Below are 22,768 nucleotides of genomic sequence, written 5' to 3'. Positions count from 1 at the left end.
ACTTATGAACTTATTCAATGAACCAATTTCTCTGTCTATCATTATTGCCTGTATTATATACAGTCTTTAAGCATCATTTTTCTCCTTGCTGAAATATTTTACTGAGGATCTTTAGCAATAAGTTATTTTAGTTTTTGTTTTTCATTTGTCCTTACTCCTTAATGATGATTACCTGTGTATAGAATTCTAGGTGTACACTTATATTCCCTCAGCCTTCTGAAAGGCCCTATCTCCAAATATAGACATATTGAGGGTTAAGGCTTCAACACACATATTTTGTGGGGACACGATTCAGTCTATAACACATGTTTTCCTATTGAAAAACACTAAGGTTGTTTCTAGGTTCTTGCTTTTATATTCAATGCTTCTGTGAATATTCCTATACATATCTCTTGGGACTCATGAGCTAGAGTTTCTATAAATCACATAAATAGAAGTGGAACCGCTGGCCCCTATGTCATGCAAATGTTCAGATTCAGAAACTGGCAGCAAAGTATTTCCCAAATTAGTTGTATCAAGTTTTACTCCCATTAGAAGTGTCTGTTCCCAAGGATCCACATCCTTATGGTCAGTAGTTATCAAACACCTTAGTTTCTATCATGGTGAGCATAAATATGTTATCATCAAGGACTTTAACATTATGTTATCAATTATAAAGAATTTTTATCATTTTATTCATAATTTACATTCCATTTTTTGTAAAATTGCTATTTTATGTTATTCTCTATTTTTACATTGGTTTGTATCTTCTAAAATCTATTAGTAGACATGTTATGTGCATTTTATATACAAAATCTTTGCTGATTATACACATTCTTATAGCTTATATCTTGTCATTTCACTTTTGGTGGACCAAAGTTTTATATTTTAATGCAGTCTAATTCATCAATTTTTAAATATAAGTTTACTATTTTTTCTGTCTTGTTCAAGATTCTTCCCTGCCACAAGATCATAAAGATATTTTCCATTTATTACTGTATTTCTTAAGCCCTTTATCTCAACCCAACTGTAAAACAATTAAAAAAAAGGAGAAATATATTTAGTTTTAGACTTCATGAAATCCTTCACTAACTTGTCCCTTAAATGTTTTAGATAAAGCACATAAGCTGGTGACTTGGATAAAAACAAATTTAGTAAGAGGGGAGTGCATGGATACTAGTTCAGAAAACAAGCCCAAAAGGATTCATTAACATTCTGTTTCCTGGACCCACACTTCCATGGGAGGTCTTTTCATCTGAGAAGATAAGCCCCTCTGAAGGTTATGGTAGAATAGAGTAGAGAGGGTTGGGTCATGGGATAAGGAGACAGAGCACCTTCCCTCAGGACAGGGCCCTGGCTCACTGTTGGCCCCAGGGACAAGGAGGCCAAGCATAGCAGGATCTCCCTTAGGCAGCTCCCATACCCTTTCAATAGTAAATGAACATCTGAGCATCTAGACCCAAGAACTCAGTCTGACAACTGCTCCAGAGTTAGATGGATTCTTTACTTGGGAAACTGTATGACAGAAGTGGTTTCTCTTAATTCTCCACAAGTGTGAGAAGAGGAAAGCCACCTTCTTGCTCCAAGGATACTCCCCAAGGACTATATCAGCTCTCTTTCTGGGTATACTGCGTCACGAAAGACCCTAGAGGAATAGAAGGGACAGAAGGGCCCTGATAACTATCTTGGTCAGACTCCTCAGACACTTAACCCAGCCTAGCAAAAATTAAACCAATCGGATGCTGCTAGAAAATCCTTATATTCCTTCCTCATTTCTACAGGAACATTCCTGACCTTAAAGCAATCCTAGGGGTGTCTGCATGGTCAGCCAGCTGGGCTTCTCAGTACCTGAGGTAAGAGCATTGACTCTCTTTCAGGGAAATGTGCAACCTCTAGGAATGTTGAGTTGAAAAACAAAGCCCAAGAATTAAGCTACTCTGTCTTCAATCTTCTGCAGTGCTCTGGGCTCTACAGCACTTTCCAATCCTCTTCTATTCTTGGTTTACTGAACATGGAGAGGAACCAATGAGGATGATGAGTCTGTGCTACATGCCAGGCTTGGGTGTCTATTTCTTGACAAAGTATCAGTGCATGCCTTTGGACTTCATGGGTTTTGCTGGCCTCTGATAAAGCGTTTTTACGCCTATCTTACAGTACCTGTCTGCAAAGGTCCACCTAAGAACAGATGATATGCCTGTCGTATGCTCTAATACCCATTTACTATTAAAATCCTGTGGAATCAAAGAGGCCAATACCTTTCACCATTTTTTCAAACATAAACCCTCTGATCTTCCTGTGCTGGGCCTCATCTGTTATATTTCTGAGTCCTCCCAGGTCACATTTTATCATAATCTATTTTTAAAAAGCACCTATATGTGCATTGAATTTTTAACCCTGAAAGCAACAGCAACTCAGACATGTCATCTTCTAGTCTCAGACAGTAAATTCTTCTCTCCCAGGAAGATGGAGAATGGGAGCTGGACACATGTTAGCCCTGGCCAGGTGGCCCAGTTGATTGGAGCATCATCTGCACGTACACCAAAAAGTTGCAAGATCAATTCCCAGTCAGGGCACAAACCCAGGTTACTGGATCGATCTCCGGTCGGGGTACATATGGCAGGCAACTGATCAATGTCTCCTTCTCACATCAGTGTTTCTCCTCTCTCCCTCTCTTTCTCCTTTCCTCTCTCTAAAACCAATAAAAAAATATGTGCTCAGGTGAAGATTTACAAATAAATAAATAAATAGTGGGTGTACATTAGCTCTTCCAGTGAGGCTTGTATCTACAGTCTTGAATAAGGAAAACAAATGGAGATCAATTACATGGAAAAATGAGTGGAAGTGCTTTACTGAAACCTATGTCTGTACCTGCTTTAGAATTTAATATTCATAGCAGGTCTAGACAGAAGAGTAACTGGGTTTTTAAGTAATTAGCCTAACATTATAAGATTGGTCCAAGGAGAGTCAAAGGCATAGTTGCCAGGATATTGTTTTCTGTTAAGAGAGAGATGAATTAATCTTTCTGGAAAGATGCATGTTCCTGTTTGATGACTGAAAAGTATTTTTATGTAGTGATCTCTTAATGTTTGGCTATTGCTGTGACTCCTATTCTTTATTTAAGTGGTTCCTTATCATGGTACAATTAGAGTTAGAAACTGAGGGATCAAGAGGTAAAGTCAGTTACCAGTGGGAAGGGTATCATCTCATTACATTCATGTTGGATATTACAAAACTAAGGGACTGTTTAGAAAAATTTTACCAAGAATATATTTGGTTCTAGGCAACTGAAGAAACAGCACAGAATGGAGCACTGGAACTCCACCCTGGGAAGTGGATTCATACTGATGGGGATTCTGAAGGACAGCGGGTCCCCTGAGCTGCTCTGGGCCACACTCGCCATCCTCTACATGTTGGCTCTGACCAACAATGGCCTGCTGCTCCTGCTCATCACAGTGGATGCCCGGCTCCATGTGCCCATGTACCTCCTGCTTGGGCAGCTCTCACTCATGGACCTCCTCTTCACATCTGTGGTCACTCCCAAAGCCCTCATGGATTTTCTTCTCAGGCAAAACACCATCTCCTTTGGGGGCTGTGCCCTTCAGATGTTTCTGGCACTGACGCTGGGTGGTGCAGAGGACCTCTTGCTGGCCTTCATGGCCTATGACAGGTATGTGGCCATTTGTCATCCTTTGAACTACATGGTTCTCATGAGTAGGAGGGTGTGCTGGCTCATGGTGGCCACGTCCTGGATCCTGGCATCCTTGAGTGCCCTTGTATATACCATGTATACCATGCACTATCCCTTCTGCAAAGCCCGGATGATCAGGCACCTGCTTTGTGAGATCCCACCTCTGCTGAAGTTGGCCTGTGCAGATACCTCCAGATATGAGCTCATGGTGTATGTGATGGGTGTGACTTTCCTGATGCCCCCTCTTATTACTATCCTTGCCTCCTACACACTAATCCTATTTACAGTGCTCCACATGCCTTCAAATGAGGGGAGGCAGAAAGCCCTAGTCACCTGTTCGTCCCACCTGACCGTGGTCGGGATGTTCTATGGAGCTGCCACATTCATGTACGTCTTGCCTAGTTCCCTCCACAGCCCCAAGCAGGACAACATCATCTCTGTTTTCTACACAATTGTCACTCCAGCCCTGAACCCCCTCATCTACAGCCTGAGGAATAAGGAGGTCATGGGGGCCTTGAGGAGGGCCCTCGGAAAATACATGCTGCAGACACACCCCAACCTCTAGGGAGGGGTCATGTCTTGTCTCTTACCCTCCCTTCTCCAAATTGAAATGCTATACACAGCCAGTCTTGTATGACCCTGTGTATGAGCTAATACAAACACATTAAAATGTTTTCATTTCAGTTCTACTGTATAGCAGGGGAGCATAGAGCCCTTAGTTCACTCATGTGGGATATATCATCCTCACCTGGGAAGCCCACATTGTAAAAGGAACAGAAGAGGAAAAACCTGGAAAGGATGTTTTCTGTGGTAGGACTTCATCCTGACACGATTATCAAGTAGGCACGGTAGGGGATTGTTTTAAATTCAGTATCATGTAGCAGTGACAAACAGTGATAGTTGCAGCTTGACCCAACTCCAATAGCCTATAACATCAGAGAAATGCTTTCCCAGATAGCTACTGAGTTAGAAATAGCTACAGGCTTCTGCCAACTTGGGATGTGGTGTCTAACCTTTGGAGTCCAAATAGATCAACATTAGAGCAAAAGAAAAGAAAGTTCCAAGCAAGTAAGCAAGACCCATATATCAGGGGAGGGAATCTTGAGATTTGCACAAATTTTAGACGAAGTGACCTTATTAAAGGTCATATAGGCAGCCTAGTTTAATACCCAAATTAATAGTAGTTTGCATATATTTGCTTTATTTTCACTCCTCCTTTTCCCAAACATTAACAATCATGGAAACTTCCACATCTGGGCACTCCAGCAAGTATTTTTTTTGTTTGCTTTTTTTTGTTGTTGTTCATTTTTGACGTGGGGATTTTTTTTATACTGCTTTAAATCCAAATATTACTGAAATGAATGAAATAGAAAGTTAAGGCAGCTCATCAGCAAGGTCCATGGTAAACAACTATGCTTATTCCATGTTAATAAACAAACACAAAACTGGCTTTCCATTACCTGACAGTTGTCTTGAAATGTCCCTATGATTGCAAAGGATTCATATGCTTGATATGTGTGGATGTGTGAGTCTGTGTATTTGTGCTAAAAGAGGAGGTTAAACATATTTCCTAGTAGCTTTAATATACTGTGCAACTACTATTTGTTTATAAATCTGGAAATACTTAAACAAAAACTGTGAGTTGTTTTGAAGCTTCAAAATAACATGGTTCATCTGAGTGGCACAATTTTGAGAATACTGCATGTTTTGCAAATTTGCTAATACTTTCTTCTTTTCAAAAATAAAACATTGATTTATCTTTAACACTAAAAGTTCTTTTTTAAAAATTAATAACATTAAGAATACTAAAAGTAGACAAAATCAACTAAAAATCTCCTTACCTAGAGATAATCACTACACATCTTTAGATATATTTCCGTCCATATTTTATGCAGGTGTGCATTTTACTGAGTTGATTTTTGCATGTAGGCTAGAGATTTTTTTTTTTTTTTGCCTATTAATATGTAGTGATCCACCCCCTACATTATATAGCAACAATATAGAGCAAGGACAAAGAACCTAGGGGTCAGTGGTCAGAGTACCAAGGTTTGCATTTAATACACCCCCACTTACTTATACTGCTGTCCTCACACGCCCCACCTGTAGTTTTGTTTTCCATGGTTTTGGTTACCTCGGTCTGAAAATATTAAACAGAAAATTACAGAAATAATTTCAAAGTTTGAAATTGCACGCCACTCTGAGGTGCATGATGAAATCTCATGCTGTCCTCCCCAGGACATGAACTATGCCTTTGTCCAGCATCTCCGTGCTGTAGACACTCCGGCCAGTAACTCACAGTAATTCATGTAGTAGCCACCTCAGTTATCAGATCAACTGTCTTGATATTGCAGTGCTTGTGTTGAAATCACCCTTATTTTACTTCATAATGGCCCCAAGGCACAAAAGCAGTGATGCTGGCAATCTGGATATGCCAAAGAGAAGGTATAAAGTGCTTCCTTTAGGTGGAAAGGTGAAAGTTCTCCACAAGGTTTTTTATCATCTCACATCATCACAAGAAGAAGAAGGGTGAATACAGTACAATTAGATATTTTGAGACAGAGAGCCACATTCACATAACTTTTATTACAGTATATTGTTCTATTTTATTGTTAGTTATTGTTGTTAATCTCACTGTATCTGATTTAGAGGATTGGTCTGATCCACGGTTTCAGACATCCACTGGGGGGGTCAGATCTCCCGATAATAGAGGAGGACTACTGTATATAACTTTGAGCAAGTTACTTAACCCCTCTGTATTTCAGTCTGCACATCTATAAACTGTAAACAGCAGTAATAGTAAGACCTACTTCACAGTTGTTTTGAGGATTAACTTAGTAAATATAAATGTAAGGCATTTAAAATAGCACCTGGCATATAATGAGTATTTAATAAATCTTAACTCCTACATAAATAAATAGCCTTAAAAATACTTTTATGTGGTAACATAATATTACATCATATGGACACTTCCTAATAGAATTGGCTACTTCATCACTATTATAAACTTAATGGCAGTAGTGGTGGTGTGTGTGTATGTGTGTGCATAAAAACAACAATGTTAATCTCTTAGGTATGTGACTAATTTTTTTTTCCCTTAGAATAAAATTCTATGAGTGGAATTATTAAAGCCAAAGCCAAAGATTTATTTAATATTCTTAATATAAAATGTTGTTGATTTTTTTAAAATGTTAAATATTTGGCATTTTTACTAGCAATATGTAGTGTACTTAACCAACCATATCTTTTCCATGTTAAATTTAACAAACAGTCTTTAATATTTTATTAGATTTAACATTTAAATCTATTGTTTTTATTTGCATAATTTATTTATATTTTTCTTATTGAGTTGTTGGAGTTTTTTACAGATTAAGGATACCAATACTTTGTTATGTTTATCATAATAACTTTTTTCCAAGTCTGTTATTTGTTATTTGACTTTTTATTATCTCTATAATAATGATTTTTAGATGGAGAAGGATTAAAAATATTTGTGTTGTGTTGTGAAATCTATCCATCTTATCTTCCTTGTTTTCTTTCAGTAATTTTACTGTTAGGATGTGATTGTCTACTGTACTTTTTGGTAATAATTTATATATTTTATTTTTCTTAATCATTTTACAACTTACATTTAACTTTTATAATAAATGTTTAATTTATATTGACATGGTGAGGTTTTAACTTTGTTTTCAAAGTTGCCACTTTCCTATGTTATTTTAAAATAATCCTTTCCTCATCTGATAATTTCCTCTATTTCTTTCCTCACATATTATGTTTTCATAAATAAAGTATTAAGGTATATTTCTTGACTATTCAATTCTAGCTTCCTCTCTGTTCCCTTACTGAAGATATTTGATTCTATTATCTACTTCATTAAAGCTCACTGGAAATTTGATTGTGAATATATTCAACTAATCATTTGTAATTTGGGCATTTTTTTTTTTACAATACTCAGCCATGCTTTCCAGAACACATTACTACACTCCCTGAACCCAGTCTCAGTTCCTTTCTTAAAATGACTATTTCACACCTTTTGTCTCAGCTGACAACTTTACTCCATACTTCACTTGGAATAGAAAGTAAAGTATGGGGTGAGAAGGGGAAGCAAGAGAAGTAAGTAGGGGCAGCCCCTTCCCTTCCCTTCTTCACATCTCCCATTCCCCTCTATATACCTGCACACTTATGCCCTGCTTTCTCCCTTCACAACTGTTAACGAAAGGCTGACCACCTCCACTAGCACTCTGGGTCCCAGCCTCGCTCACCTACCAAAGAATTGCTCCTGCAGAATCCCTTTAATCTAAGACCATTTTCTTTGTTTCTTCTGGATCATTAACATAAGGATACAAATATGCTCCCATTATCCCATCATAAAGAACCCTTTCCATGACTCCACATCCCCTTCAGTTACTGAGCCATTTTTTTCAGCTTCTCTTCAGAGGAAAACAAAATCTCAGAAAACATTTTTATGCCCACTTTCTCCTCTGCTGATTTTCTATTCATTCACATATTAACCTACTCCCAACAAACTCTGATCTTTTCCTCTAGATCTGTGCTTTGTCAGTCATCACTGATATTTGAAATAAAGTGGCCATTCCTTTTTTCTTTAAACTTTTAGGAATACTGACACAGTTGACACTTCCTTTCTCTTGAAACTTTTCTTCTCTTGGCTTCCAGACTCTACATATTCCTGGTTTTCTCTCTTCCTACATTAATTCTCTTCACTTTATTGGATGTCCTTCTCTCTCTGAATTTGGAAGTTTACCATGTTGCTAATATGGACCTTTCTTTCTCCTCACTCGGTAATCTCTTCTGGAGTAATTCACCTATTTGCATAGGTTTAAATATAATCTACATGCTCTTTGATTCTCAAAGACCTGTTTACTTCCATATACCGCAGACTTGTATATCTAATGGCCTTTTTATCATGTCTAATTGGAATTTTAAATTTAATCCAAAACATAACTCTTGATTCATTCTCCTGCTAATCTGTTCTTCTCTCATTCTTTTCTAGCTGAATCAATAATATCACCATTCACACAACTGATCAAACTAAAAATAAATATGTGTTGTTTTCTCTTTATACCTTACTGCTCCAACAAGTGAATTTTGTTGGCTTCATCTATACAATACATTCCAAATATGTGCACTTCTCTTGATTTCCCCCACAAGTATTAATGCAAAACACCATAATTTGTTGCCTGTTGCTCTATAATAGCTTTCCAGTAGGTCTTTCTCTTTTCATTCTTCCTTACTATAACATAAATTTTCTCCCTAGTATACAGATTGACTTTTATAAATAGAAATCAGATATGTCATTTTTCAACAAGTGTGCACATAATCTTGCCCCTGCTTACCTTTCTATACTTGAAACTGTGCTCCTCATACTCATTTCGGTCTAACCCCATTGACCATCTTGCTGTCTATCACACAGCCCAAAAGCGTTCCTACTAGCTAATTATGTTCTTCTGTCAAATCTGCTTGGCTTACTACTTCTCATCATTCAAATTTCATCTTAAAAACCTTTCTAAAGAGAACATGCAGATAGCCAATAAACATATGAAAAGATGCTCAACATCACTAATCATCAGAGAAATAAAAATAAAAACCACAACAAGATAGCATCTCACACCTGTCAGAATGGCTATCATCAATAAATCAACAAACAGCAAGTGCTGGTGAGGATGTAGAGAAAGGGGAACCCTTTTGCACTACAGCAGGGAATGCAGATTGTTGCAGCCCCTGTGGAAAAACAGTATGGAGATACCTCAAAAAATTAAAAAATAATCTACCCTTTGACACAGCTATCCCACTTTTGGGAATACATTCAAAGGAACTCAAAACACTATTTTGAAAGAACATAAGCACCCCTATGTTCATTGCAGAATTATTTACAATTGCCCAGATATGGAAGCAGCCCAAGTGTACATCGATAGATGAGTGGATAAAACAACAATGGGATATTTATGTGAAGTATTCTAAGGGAATACTACTCAGCCAGAAAAAAGAAGAAAATTTTACCCCTTGTGACAGTATGGATGGACCTGGAGAACATTATGCTAAGTAAAATTAGCCAACCAGAGGAAGACAAATACCATATGATTTCACTAATATGTGGAATATAATGAATAATCTGAACTAATATGGAAAATGGGGACAGACTCATAGCTGGAGAACAGGAAGACAGTTGGGGGGTGGGGAAGTTAGGGGGTGGAAGGTCTGAGCAAAAAGGAAAAAGGACTCATGGACAACAGTGTGGTGATTGCTGAGGGGAGGAGGGAATAAGGGGACTAAATGGTAATGGAAAAAATACAATAAAGATTAAATTTTAAAAAATTTTTAACTTCTCATGGAGGTTACTAATTTAAGTGGCATGCATCCAAAACAAAAGGCAATGTGACACACTGTGTTTATTTTCTTCACTGCACTTATTATCATGTGAAACTTACCTAGTTTACTTGCTTAATCTCTGTTGCCATCTTCCAAAATAAAAACTCCATGAGAAGATGGATTTTGCTATATATGTGTCATAGTTTCTTCTCCATAAAACTAGGTATCATACAACAAGCTCTACAATAACAAGGTGAAAAGTTATACATATGTTAGTGCATGTGTATAACACTGAAGAAATAGAGAAATATGCCCTGTTCCTAAATGGAAATATTTAATATTTTTATTTAAATGTTAATTTTTGCAAAATAATCTATAAATTCAAAATAATAACCATCAAAATTGTAGTGGCATTTTAAAAAGTGAATTTGACAGGCTGAGAGGTAGAAAGAACATGAACTATCAAGCAAATTATGAATAGTAGAAAATAAAATTTATTTTCTAATAGCTAAAGCCATAGTGATTGAAATACAGCAAGACAAATGCTATAATTGACAAATATGCCAAATATGACAAATATGTCAATATGCACGTTGAAATTTAGTATATATTAGAGCAACATTTGAAATTAATGGAAAAATAATGACTAACCATGATATTAGAAGAAATCACTGGGCTCCTTTCCCACTGCCACCATGCTCAACTTCTTCACCATTTTTGCGAAGGGCAGCCTTATGCTCTGGTGCTTCCAGGGTGTGAGCCACTCCTGCACCAGGCCCATGAAAGCATTGATTTCTTCTGTGCTACTGAGGAAAGGCGAGGCAAAAACTCCTTCACTCAAGAAGCACTAATATTCACGTATAAACTGGACAACCCATTTGAGCTGGTGTTTGTGGTTGGTTTCAGAAGATCCTAACACTGATGTGTTTAGACAAATGGATAGATGATGTGCACACGCTGTTTTGAGACAAGTACTGCACAGAGATTCAACAGCAGAGCGCTTTGAGTCTGCTGAATGGCACTTTTGATTTCCAAAATGACTTCTTGCGGCCCCTTCGTGAAGCAGAGGAAAGCAGTAAGGTCCAGGTTCCGACTACGATGAAGAAATATGAAGATTCTTGAAGAGGCCAAGAAACCTGTAAAATCAATGATTGACACACAGGATGAAAAGCAAAAATAAAGGGAAAAGCAAAGAATAAAAAAAAACAAGGGACCAAGAAGGAAGGTTCTGATGTTCCTTTAGATACCAGCAAAACAGTCCCTGCAGAGAAGTCAGTGGGGGATGAGAACAGGGTAGAACTTTCCAAAGAGGAGCTGATATGGAGGAGAGGTTGTCCCACCTGAGGACATCAACTTGATTCATGGGGCTGGGCCTTGGGGGCAGCTTCAGGATTTGGACTGCGGCAGCTCAGATGGTGAAGGGGCTGCTTAAAACCCTACCAAACTTAGTGCTACCAAGGGGATTTTGGGTGTCATGTTTGGGATGCTGAAAGGCCTTGTGGGCTCCAAGATCTTGATTTGTGAAGACATGGAATCTGTGCTGGACAAGATGTGTGATAACCTCATTGCTAAGAATGTAGCAGCAGACACTGCTGTCCAACTCTGTGAATCCGAGGCCAACAAGTTGGAAGGGAAGGTGATGGGGACATTCAGCACGGTGACTTCCACAGTAAAACAGGCTATACATGAGTCCCTGGTACAGACTCTGCAGCCACAACATTTTAGAGACATGCTCCAGGATATCATGGATGCCCACCACCATCTGTGCCCTTATGTTGTCACCTTCTGTGGGGTTAATGGAGTGGGGAAGTCTACTAATCCTTCTAAGATTTCTTTCTGGCTGTTAGGGAATGGCTTCAGTGTCCTCGTTGCCAACTGTGACACATTTCATGCAGGGGCTGTGGAGCAGCTGTACGCACACTCCAGCGTTTGAGTGCCCTACACACTCCTGAGAGTCACGGTGGTCTCACCACGGTTTGAGAAGGGCTATGGAAAAAATGCTGCTCAAAACTTTGTCTTTGCGCATAATCAAGGCTTTAATGTGGTGCTGGTGGACACAGCTGGTCGCATGCAACACAGTGCCCCTCTGGTGACTGCCTTGGCCAAGCTCATCACTGTCAACATGCACAACTTGTGCTGCTTGTGGGGAGGTCTTAGTAGGCAATGAGACTATGGATCAGCTGGTCAAGTTCAACAAAGCTTTGGCTGAGCATTCTATGAGTTAAACACTTTGGCTCATTGATAGCATTATCCTTACCAAATTTGATACCACTGATGACAAGGTGAGAGCTGCTGTTTCTATGACCTACATCACAAGTAAACCCATTGTATTTGTGGGCACTGGCAAGACCTACTGTGATCTATGTAGTCTCGAACCCAAGGCTGTGGTGGCTGCCCTCATGAAGGTTTAACATGCTCTTGCCTAATACCAAATCATTGCTTCCCCCTGAAGTCCCTGTTCCTGAATCAAGAATGTGCTTTAGACTGTGAGCAACTTGTCTTCAGCATAGTACAAAGGCAGAGCGAGGGGAGCTCCTGGGGCATGCAGCTCCTTCTAACCCTACTCGTTGTTCAGTTCAGCCTCTATCTGTAAGGAGGGCCTAATATGATTACTGCTCATCCCTCCAACCCACACTGTGGCCCTTCCCTTCCTACCCAGGCATCCCCGTCAGGTGGCCTGCAGACTCAATCTCATTACAGCTTTGACCAATGGTCAGAAAGTCCAACACCAGAACTTTGCTATTTACCATGTTCATAGGAACCCCTGAGCATAGTAAGCATACTGTGGCAATGTATGGCCTGTTCTTAATTGCTGCTAATTCTGATGATGACCTCATCCTCATTGTTTCTACAAAGATCAGCTAGGCCAGAAGGATTTGTTACAAATGAGAGAAAAATGAGTCCCCTCTTCCCTCAGAGAGAAAAGGAACTGAGCTGAGGTGTTGCATTGGGCTTCTCAGCCCTCCTGCTCCTCCCCATGCCCAGAACCTGGATGTAAGCTTGTATGTCCCCCTTCCTGGTAGAAAACGACCTGTCAGATAGGTATCAAGCTATCCCTTCCAATTCTTCACTGTGAGGGACCTTGGCTTTTCCACTTTCTCCCTACAATGCATAGTAGACAAGTGCTACATTGAAGATTATAAACCTCTTGTTGAGAATTGTCCTGTAGCTTGATATTATAGATGTGCTTTTAGTGCAATAAGGGGAAGGCTGTCTGCCCACAGAAAAGCATGATTTATATACAAGAAACCAAATTTCATAAATAAAAGAAGAAATGGCTAAATATTTAATTCTCCTAAAATAAATTTCAGATATCTTTAATTATATTTTATTGATTATGCTATTACAGTTGTCCTGATTTTTCCCCCTTTGCCCCCCTCCACCAAGCATACCCCACTCCCTCAGGCAATGCCCCCACCATGCCCATGGGTCATGCGTATAAGTTCTTTGACTACTCTATTTCCTATGCTGTACTTTTTATCCCCATGGATACTCTGTAACTACCTATTTCTACTTCTTAATCCCCTCACCTCTTTGCCCATTCTCCCCTTCTCCCCTCCCATCTAGCAACCATCTGGTAACTTCTTTTCTCTTACTGCTTTTAAGACTCTCTCTTTAATCTTTGGCCTTTTAATAATGATGTGGCTCGGGCCTCTCTTGTATCCATCTTGTTTGGGACTCTGTGCTTCCTGGACTTGCATGTCTATTTCCCTCACCAAATTAGGGAAGTTTTCTTTCAATATTTTTTCAGATAGATTTCCAATTTCTTGCTCTTTCTCTTTCTTCCTGGCACTCCTTGATGTGAATGTGGACCTCTTAAAGTTGTCCCAGAGGCTGTTGGTACTATCCTCATTTCTTTGGATTCTTTTTTCTTCTTCTTGTTCTGTGTGGTTGTTTTTTGCTTCCTTATGTTCCAAGTCATTGATTTGATTCTCGGCTTCATCCATTCCACTGTTGTCTCCCTGTAAATTGTTCTTTATTTCAATTAATGTATCCTTTGTTTCTGACTGGGTCTTTTTTATACTGCTGAGGTCCTCAGTAAGTTTCTTGAGGATCCTTATAAACAGTGTTTTGAACTCTGCATCTGATACATTCCTTATCTCCACTTCGTTTAGCTCTTTTTCTGGAGTTTTGACCCATTCTTTCATTTGGGCCATGTTTCTTTGTCTCCTCATTTTGGCAGCCTCCCTATGTTTGTTTCTATATATTAGATAGAGCTGCTTTGACTCTGTGTCTTAGTAGTGTAGCCTAATGTAGTAAGTGTCCTGTAGGGTCCAGTGCCACAGCTTCTTCTATTGCCCAAGCTGGCTGCTGAAGATGCACCCTTTTTATGGGCTGAGTACACCCTCTTCTTGTAGTTGAGGCTTGGTTGTTGATGGCAGATCAATGGGAGGGATTTACTCAGGTCAGTCAGCAGCAAGAACTAGCTATGACCACTGAACAACAACCTCTGCTGTCTGTGGAGGATCAGCTGTGCAGTGGCAGGGTGGTGGTGCTTTGATGTGGTCTGTAGATGTCCACTGGGTGCATTGGCCCTGGGGTTTCCTGGGTGGTGCAAGCCAGGGTCAGCCCCCATCTGTGTTTTTTTCCGGGGCACCCTGCCTGAGCTGTAAAGTAATCTGAGATGGCTGCTACTTGTGCTGGGCTTAGAGATTCCCAGGTGAGGTGAAGCTGTGACTCTAATCTGGCTACTGCTATGGCTCACTGAAGCCAGCTGTTGCTTGTATGAAAGGATTTAGGAGCCAAGACCAGCCATTCTTACGGAAAAGCAGCTCGGGTGGGCCAGTAAGTTGGGTAGGGTAGAGCCTCTGTGGGGAGGGCTCAGCAAAGGGACAATGGCCTCTGCTTGCCCTGATGCCAGACACTTCAGTCTCTCCCTGTATGCCACTGGTGCCCTTCAAGCTGCCACTCGGTGCTGGAGCTCAAAGGGAGGGAGTCTGAGTAGGTGAGTCCGTGTGTGAGTTCCCCAAGAGGAACTGCTTGGCGATTCAGAAGTTTCTTCCACTGACTCAATCCCCACTGGTTTTCACAGCCAGAAATTCTGAGGACTTATCTTCCTGGGACTGGAATACTGGGCTGGGGGGCCTGGTGTGGGGCTGGGACTCCTTGCTTCCAAGATATCCCTCCCAAAGTTTTATCCACATGGGTGAAGGACCAGCCCATTCCTCATCTGCTCCTCTCCTACCACTCTGGATGGATGTTGTTTCTCTTTAATTCTGTAGTTGTCAGACTCCATTCAGCTTACCATTCTGACATTCCTGAGTGATGGTTATTCTATATTTTAGTTGTAATTTTGATGTGGTTGTGAAAAGAGGTGATCCATGTCTGCCTATATCACTATCTTGACCAGAAGTAGCCCAGTATTCCAGATATTTTAAAGATGTAATGGTTAAAAACAAAGTCCTAAAATCAGGCTGCCCATTCCAGATTTATGTCCCTCTTGTTTCCCAGCATTTATGCGGGGCCATGGAATTGAGTTTCAATAAATAGAATGTAAGATATGATATGTGCTTTTCCTAAACCACAACCTTTTTATCTTCATCTTTCTGGATATTGGCATGAAGGATGATCCTGAAATCCACAAACCTGCCACTCCATCTCTCAACTAGAACTTTGTAAGTGAAACATAAATTTGTACCTGTTAAACCATTACATTTGTGATTTATCCGGTAAAGCAGGGGTTGGCAAACGTCCCTGGATCCATGTTTTGTTGTTGTTGTTTGTTTGTTTGTTTGTTTTTTATAATTGAAGTTTTATTGGAATACATTTATGTTTGTATTGTCTATGACTATTTTCCCACTATAGGGACAGAGCTGAGTAGTTCTGAGTATGGCCACAAAGCCTAAACTATTTATTTTCTGGCCCTTTAAAGAAAAATTTTGCTGAGCCCCATGCTACAGCAACTAGTATTACCTATGTAAAGGAAAACTAGAACTAGATCTAGAAGATAACACAGGAGAGTATTTATTATGTTAAGGATGAGGAAAACCTCTCTTACTAAGAAGAAAACTCCACGTATCCTGTGGGAAGGATGCCAGACTCTAGATCTGAGGGTCCCTGTCCGGTGGCCAGCTGAGGTGGGGACCGTGGACTCTGAATCCCGCAGAGCCCATTATGGGGTTGCCATGGATAGGAGGCAATAAAATGAGTCATCCTATGAAACTTCTCTGTTTGCCAGGATAGGGGAAAGGGCTCTTCTCTCTAGTGAAGAAGCCATGAGCCCCTGTGTCCAAAGACTTTTATTGAAGGGGTTATCAATGGGGCTAGGTAATAGGAATGTACAGGTGACCTCATTACATCAGTATGTTAATGTTCACAGAGAATAGATGATGTTTTGAAGAAAACAAATGGCAGGAACACACCAATTTACATGGGTCCAAGAGGAGATGAGTAAACATAAGAGTGCCAAAGGGTTTAGGGTTAGGGTCTGTGAATAATGTAAATTTCCTTCTCAGCATGAGCTGGTTATCATAGCTTTTGAGGGAAAAATAAAATATGCTTCAAGGAATTTACTTTTACGCCTGATTTCCCCTGGGAACTGCCTGATCCATTTTAGGGCTGTCTCCAGTATTGTTTCAAACCTGAGCCAGATGAGGGGAAGGGCAAGGCAGCCAGAAAATAAGGAAACTTCTTTCAGATAGAATAAAGACACTGGCCATATATAAAAGCCGAGGGGTTAGGGTCTTTCACCCTTTCTCTGTGTCCCCCAAGTTTTTCCCTGATGCCCATTGTGGCTGTGCCTGTCTTAGGTTGCCCCTTCCATTGAGGGGTCTTATCCATCATTGACCCTTCAGCCATCCTCCAGGATCAAGCATGGTGTTGTTAGTGAGGCAGGAGCTATGCCCCTGCTGGGGGACAGGTATTGTCTCCTCAGGAGCCTGTTTTCCCAAGGTGTCCTTGCTTACCTCCAGCCTTGGGGCCCTCTCTCCTTTCGGTGGGGCCACAGTTCCTGAAACCAGACAAGGTATTTCCCAACAGTATCTCTGCTTATTCTTTGGCTTCCTGGCTCCTGACTCTCAGAGGTACCACCCCACATACCTTCGTCCAGTCAGGTCCATCATCTTTTGGTTTTCAACTCAGAAGTCACCTCTAAATGCATTCTGTGCACTTTCTAAAAGTCTGTAACTGTCATTCCACTGTAATAATCTTTGTAAAGGTCAATAATGACTGAATTGACAAATAGCCTTTTATCACTACATAAAATTCTGAGATATTTGAGAAATCTTTTCTGGAAGGTTTTTCCTTGCACCACTTCTGACACACCTTTGTTCAATTCTCCTCCGTTACTCTGATTCTTGGGGCTCCAGGCTTGATTAGCTATCCTTCATCCACCATTGAAATGCTGGTAACTCCAAGGTTCTGTCTTGGATTCTTTCCCACTGTCTTTCTCCAACACCATGTCTTGCCCAACAATGTACTTCAGAATTATCTTTGGATATTTTTACAAAATATGTATTGCCTCCATCTTTGCAGACTTGTGGTCCGCAATCGGACCAGGCACTTGTATTTTAGTAGAACTCTTTCAAGATTGTAATGCATGCACTTGTTTACCTGGTTAAAGATTTTGGCACACATACTTAGGTGTGTTTCAAACTTTACTTTCACTTATTTGCAGCAAACTTCTAAATCTATTTCTCCAGTCCATATCTCTCTCCTAAACTCTAACTTTATTCATTTATTTAAAATACTATTTTTTGAGCTTCAACAGTGGCTTGTGCTCTACTACAAGTGGTAATATAGATATCAATAAAACAGTCACAATCTTTACTGCTATGGAATTATAGCCTAAGGGAAGAGTCAGGCATTAAGAAAGTAATTACACAATTTGTTTACACAGAAGCCATTCCATTACATTTTGTTTGTCTCCTCATTTTGGAAGACTTCCTATTTGTTTCTATGTATGTCATAGAGCTGCTATCTCTCTCAGGCTTGATAGAGTGGCCTAATGTAGTAAGGGTCCTGTAGGGCTCAGTGGTGCAACCTCCTCAGTCACTCAAGCTGGAAACTCCAGGTGCACCCCACCCATGTGGTCTGTGTGCATCCTCCTATGTAGCTGAGCCTTGATTTTTGTTGGCACAACAATGGCAGGGATTTACCCTCAGGTCAATCTGTTAAGAGGACTGGCTAAGGCCACTGTGAAGGATCTGCTGTGCAGGAGCCAACCCCATAAAACAGGACTCACTTCAGCATGGCTCTGATGCACAGCAAGTCTATCCCTTGAGTGTGTTGCTTATGGAGGTGCTTTGGTGTTGTCTGAAGCTATACATTGGGTGCACTGCTTTTGGTCCCTTCTTGGAGGTGCAGGCCAAGGTCAGCTGCCACCTGTGCCCTGACCAAGGCCACCTGGGCATAAGCTACAGAGCAACTGTTACCGGTGCTTGGCATAGAGGTGCCCAGGACAAGCTAAACTGCAAGCCAAAGCCAGCTGCCACTAGTGCTGAGCCTGGGACTACTTAGCAAAAAGTACAGGCACACCAAGACCAGATGCTATTTATTTGAGAGACTTTAGAAAAGTATGAAGCATGAGACTAAGACAAGCTATTTGTATGGAAAGCCAATGGAAACATCTTAAGTGGGCTTGCAAGTTGGATGGGGCAGGGTCTCAGTCACCAGGATGAAGCAAACACTGTTAGCCAAATTGATGGAGACTCAGATATGGCATGCACCTGTGCCTGCAGGGGTGGTTTCAGCAAAGGAACAATGGCTTCTGCCACCACTTCTGCCTGGGAGAAAGCTATCCCTCCGGCCCTCATCCTGATGCCAGACAATTCAGTTCCTCCCTGTATGTTCCTGGCATCTTTCAAGCTGCTGCTCCAGCTCTGGAACTCACAGAGGGTGAGTCTGAGTAAGTCTGTGGTGAGCTTTCAGAGGAACACCTGGGTCTCCAGTAGCCCTCTGTCTCACTCAGCCACAATCCCTGCTGGTTTTCACAGCCAGAAGTTAAGGAAACTTATTTTTCAGGTTCTGGAACCCTTAGCGGGGGGGGCCTGGTATGGGGCTAGGAACCCTTGTTCTTCAGGAGTTATCTCAGTCACTGATATATCCCTCCCAATATTTAACCACTACACATGGGTGTTTGACCAGCCTGGTCTGCAACTCCACCCCTCCTACCAGTCTCCATGTGGCTTCTTCTTTACTCTTTAATTATAGACTTCTGTTCAGCCTGATTTCAGGCAGTTCTCAGTGATGGTCATTACATAGTTTAGTTTTAAGTTTGAAGTGGTTGTGAAAAGATGTAAGTACTCCATTTACCTAAGCCACCATCTTAACTGGATGCTTTTTAGCTTATATTTCACAATTTTCCTAATGTTACACTTACTTTTAGAATAATTCTATCATTTGTTATTCCTTAAATGTGCTCTATTTTAAACTTCAGAAATTGTTAAATTTAGAATTTAAGGTTATGTTAGGAATATTAATATAACACCATGAAGACTTCACTTTTTATGTTTATATCCCCAGTTGCTAGAAACATACTTGGGATATATAATAAATGTTCAAAATATATTTAATGATTTCATGTAAGAATGAAGAAATGACTCTATTGCCAGAAATGAATTATGATATTTGTGATAGTTTTATTTTTATTTTGGTCTTTATTTTTTTTTTGATATATAGTTTTATGTCTACCTGTTTTAATTTCCTTATTAGCTTACATGGGCTTGGAGAGAAGTGACTGTTTACTTACCTGCCTTTCATTTCTTTCCTTCCTGCCTGCTTTCCTCCCTTCTTCCTCCCTCCTTTGCCTCCTTCTTTTTTTAAACTTCTTTTCTTTCCTTTCTATATTTCTTTCTTCTGTCTATCAAGGTGCCTTTCTTTTAATAGGCAATTTGCTGAATTTATCTAAGAGATATGGGATAATAGGGGAAGAAAGAAAAAAGTGGAGGGATAAGATGAACATGGGAAAAGTTTACAAGAAAACCACTTCTCTCCATATTCCTAAAATTGTCATAATAATGAGAGATCCCAACCTTCTATTTTGTAGTCATTCTCCTAAGAGCCCCTTTGACATCCTTGTTTCTCAGACTATAAATGATAGGGTTCAGCATGGGTGTCACTGCTGAGTAGAACACAGAGATCATTTTATCCCTTTCATTCATTATCTTGGAATTTGGCCTCATGTAGGCAAATATTGCTGAGCCATAAAAGAGGACAACGACAATGAGATGGGAGCCACAGGTAGAGAAAGCCTTGAGCCTGCCCTCCCTGGATTGCATCTGGATCACGGTGGAGATAATATGCCAGTAGGAGACAAGGATCAGGGAGACAGGAGCTAGGAGGATGACCACACCCATTGCAAAGATGGCCATTTCTGTGCTGTAGGTGTCTGCTGAAGCCAGCTTCAGGAGTGCAGGAGGTTCACAAAAAAAATGGTTAATGATATTATTCCCTTGGTAGGGCAGATGCAATGTGAATATGGTGTCCACCAGAGACACAAACGCTCCACTGGCCCAGGACCCCGTAGCCAGCTGGACACATACCCAATGTGTCATGATGATGGAGTAGTGCAGAGGCTTGCACACAGCCACATACCGGTCATAGGACATCACCGCCAGTAGTGCACACTCTGTACAGCCAACCAGAAGTAAAACAATTATTTGTATTGAGCATCCAGCAAAGGAAATGGTTTTTTTCTTTACCAGGAAGTGGACTAGCACCTGAGGGACTGTAGTAGTAGAAAAACAGAGATCGGCAAAAGACAAGTTTCTAAGGAAAAAGTACATGGGTGTATGGAGTCTGGAGTCTACGTGAATGAGAACAATGATAAGCAGGTTTCCCAGCACAGTCAGCAGGTAGATGATCAGAAAAAGGAAGAAAAGCAGGACTTGTGTCTGAGGATCCTGTGAAAGGCCCAGGAAGATGAATTCAGTCACATAGGTTTGGTTTTCTTCTCCCATGAATTTTTGTATTACTGTTTATAGTCAGCATGAAGAAAAGAAACATATGTCAGTCATTTTTAAAAATCTGAGTAACTTAGATATTTTATTAAACAGTATCCAAAATGGCTATTGATTTTCTTTTCTTTTTTTTTTTTTTACATTTTTTCCCTTTATTTATTTATTTTTAAATACATTTGTCTCTGCCTCCCCCCCACCACTTTCCCTTGCCCCCTCCCTCCTTCCCTCCCTCAGCTCTTCCCCTTTGGTTTTGTCCATGAGTTCTTGCTATATGTTCCTTGACTTTCCCCTTCCCTTCCCTTTCCCTGCCCGCCCCTCCCTCCTTCCCTCTTGTCTCTGTTGATTTCTTTTCCTTTCAGTGTTGCTGGTCATATTTTCCTTGCATCTTTGATTTTCAATCCTAACAGCTTCCATGTGTCAAAAAACAGAGTTTTCTTTTTGCTCACTAGTTCTGACAATTGAAAGAGATTTCTGATTTTCTCTCTCCTTGAAACTTTTATCAGCACCAGAGGGGCAGGAATCATCCTGAATATGCTACATTACCAAACCTTGGTGGATTACGTATAGTCCTTAGAAAATTATAGTGTTGTTCACAGGGCATCTTTTCTCTTATGCAGGTTTGAGAAGCAAACGGATTGACTTGCTGCTTTAAGCCAGTTAGATTTTATGCTGTAAACTGATAACATTTATAAAGGCTGATTTTTTCATCATATTTACAAAATAATCTTAAAGAAACTCGGAGCAAAGAATGGGAATTCAAAGGAAGATGTAATAACCTGTGATCCTGGTCCTTAAACAAATTCTTCTGACATTTGTTTTCAATGGGAAGAGGGTGCTGAGAAACACCAATAAAAGTAGCTGCTTCATTGGTTGTTACATTTAGTAGCATCTTTTAAATTTGCCCTCATGTTTTTCACACGTATATCTCTCTTTGTACAAGGCCTTGGCAATAATAATGCTCAGTATCATGTATCGGTGCCAATCATTATTAGTACATTTTTTACATTTTTTGCTTTTTATTTTAAATCCTCTTTAAGTTCATATGAGGTAGTAATTACCATCCGCAGTATACAGATGATGAAACAAAGGCTCCAAGAAATTTTCAAACTGGTTCCTCTAAACCTTCCTCACTTGTTCTGTATCCTGCAATTCTTTTTCTTTCTTAGTCAAAAACTGGTTGTAGATGAGGTTAAACTTTCACCCAATTCTCTCTGCCTATTCCCTGCCTATACTCTTTGAAGACAAGCCCACAAACATTTTTTATTTTCAGGGTTTTAGAGCTAATCTGCTATGGCAAAGCTCTCTATAAGCACAAAAATAACAGGCATATTTTAACAGATATTTTAAAACATTTTAGGGAGTTTTGCCCACCTGACAATAGAAGGAATTAATGGAACAAATATTAAGAAAAGTCAAAAAGATTATTTGAAGATGATTTGATTGTACATTTTTTTAAAAATTAAAAAGAGCCAATTCAAGCCTATGATAACTGGTAAGAAATGTGGTCTGGTACAAGATGAAATAATTGAACATTCTTTTTTCCCTAGAATTAGCTAAGTTTATTATTAATCAAAGAAATTGTTCATGCATTCAGATAGTCCATGAGTGATTACAAACCTATGGTAGATTTTCAGCTCCATTTATCAGGAATTAAAGCTAATTAGTTGTTATATATCATCCTATGATTAGTGAACAGTCTGTAGTTACTTAATTTACATTAAGTTACATTAGCTTTACTTTAATGTCCTGTCTTAAAATTCTTTATCAATATTTCCTATAGTTGCTCCTGATAATGCATCTATTGACAATAAATATGGCCGGTCACATTATTCAACATTTCTTGGTAAGGTTAGATTACATTCAGTTTCCCACAGACTCT

General features: G+C 39.9%; 2 protein-coding genes and 1 pseudogene across 2 annotated transcripts; 2 read left to right on the top strand and 1 right to left on the bottom strand.

Annotated features, from left to right (window-relative positions):
• Positions 1-3,275: 3,275 nt before the first annotated feature.
• LOC129078004 (olfactory receptor 2AG1) lies at positions 3,276-4,232 on the top strand. The gene has a single exon (XM_054582621.1). The coding sequence runs from the start codon at positions 3,282-3,284 to the stop codon at positions 4,230-4,232; it is 951 nt and encodes a 316-aa protein (XP_054438596.1). The 5' UTR covers positions 3,276-3,281.
• A 6,454-nt stretch (positions 4,233-10,686) lies between these two features.
• LOC129078099 (signal recognition particle receptor subunit alpha-like) lies at positions 10,687-12,402 on the top strand (annotated as a pseudogene).
• A 7,511-nt stretch (positions 12,403-19,913) lies between these two features.
• On the bottom strand, positions 19,914-20,889 carry LOC129077995 (olfactory receptor 2D3-like). The gene has a single exon (XM_054582611.1). The coding sequence runs from the start codon at positions 20,887-20,889 to the stop codon at positions 19,966-19,968; it is 924 nt and encodes a 307-aa protein (XP_054438586.1). The 3' UTR covers positions 19,914-19,965.
• Positions 20,890-22,768: the final 1,879 nt, after the last annotated feature.

The sequence above is a fragment of the Pteronotus mesoamericanus genome, unplaced genomic scaffold (genome assembly GCF_021234165.1).
Source record: "Pteronotus mesoamericanus isolate MK-2021 breed Mesoamerican mustached bat unplaced genomic scaffold, CSHL_Meso_final contig_1189, whole genome shotgun sequence".
Classification (NCBI taxonomy): domain Eukaryota; kingdom Metazoa; phylum Chordata; class Mammalia; order Chiroptera; family Mormoopidae; genus Pteronotus; species Pteronotus mesoamericanus.
The sequence above is the reverse complement of the archived record's forward strand: the minus strand, read 5'-3'. Positions and strand labels throughout refer to the sequence as shown.

What these genes read in the sequence shown, in the direction of transcription:
- LOC129077995 (XM_054582611.1), bottom strand. Translation starts at nt 20,889, where the DNA reads ATGGGAGAAGAAAACCAAACCTATGTGACTGAATTCATCTTCCTGGGC.
- LOC129078004 (XM_054582621.1), top strand. Translation starts at nt 3,282, where the DNA reads ATGGAGCACTGGAACTCCACCCTGGGAAGTGGATTCATACTGATGGGG.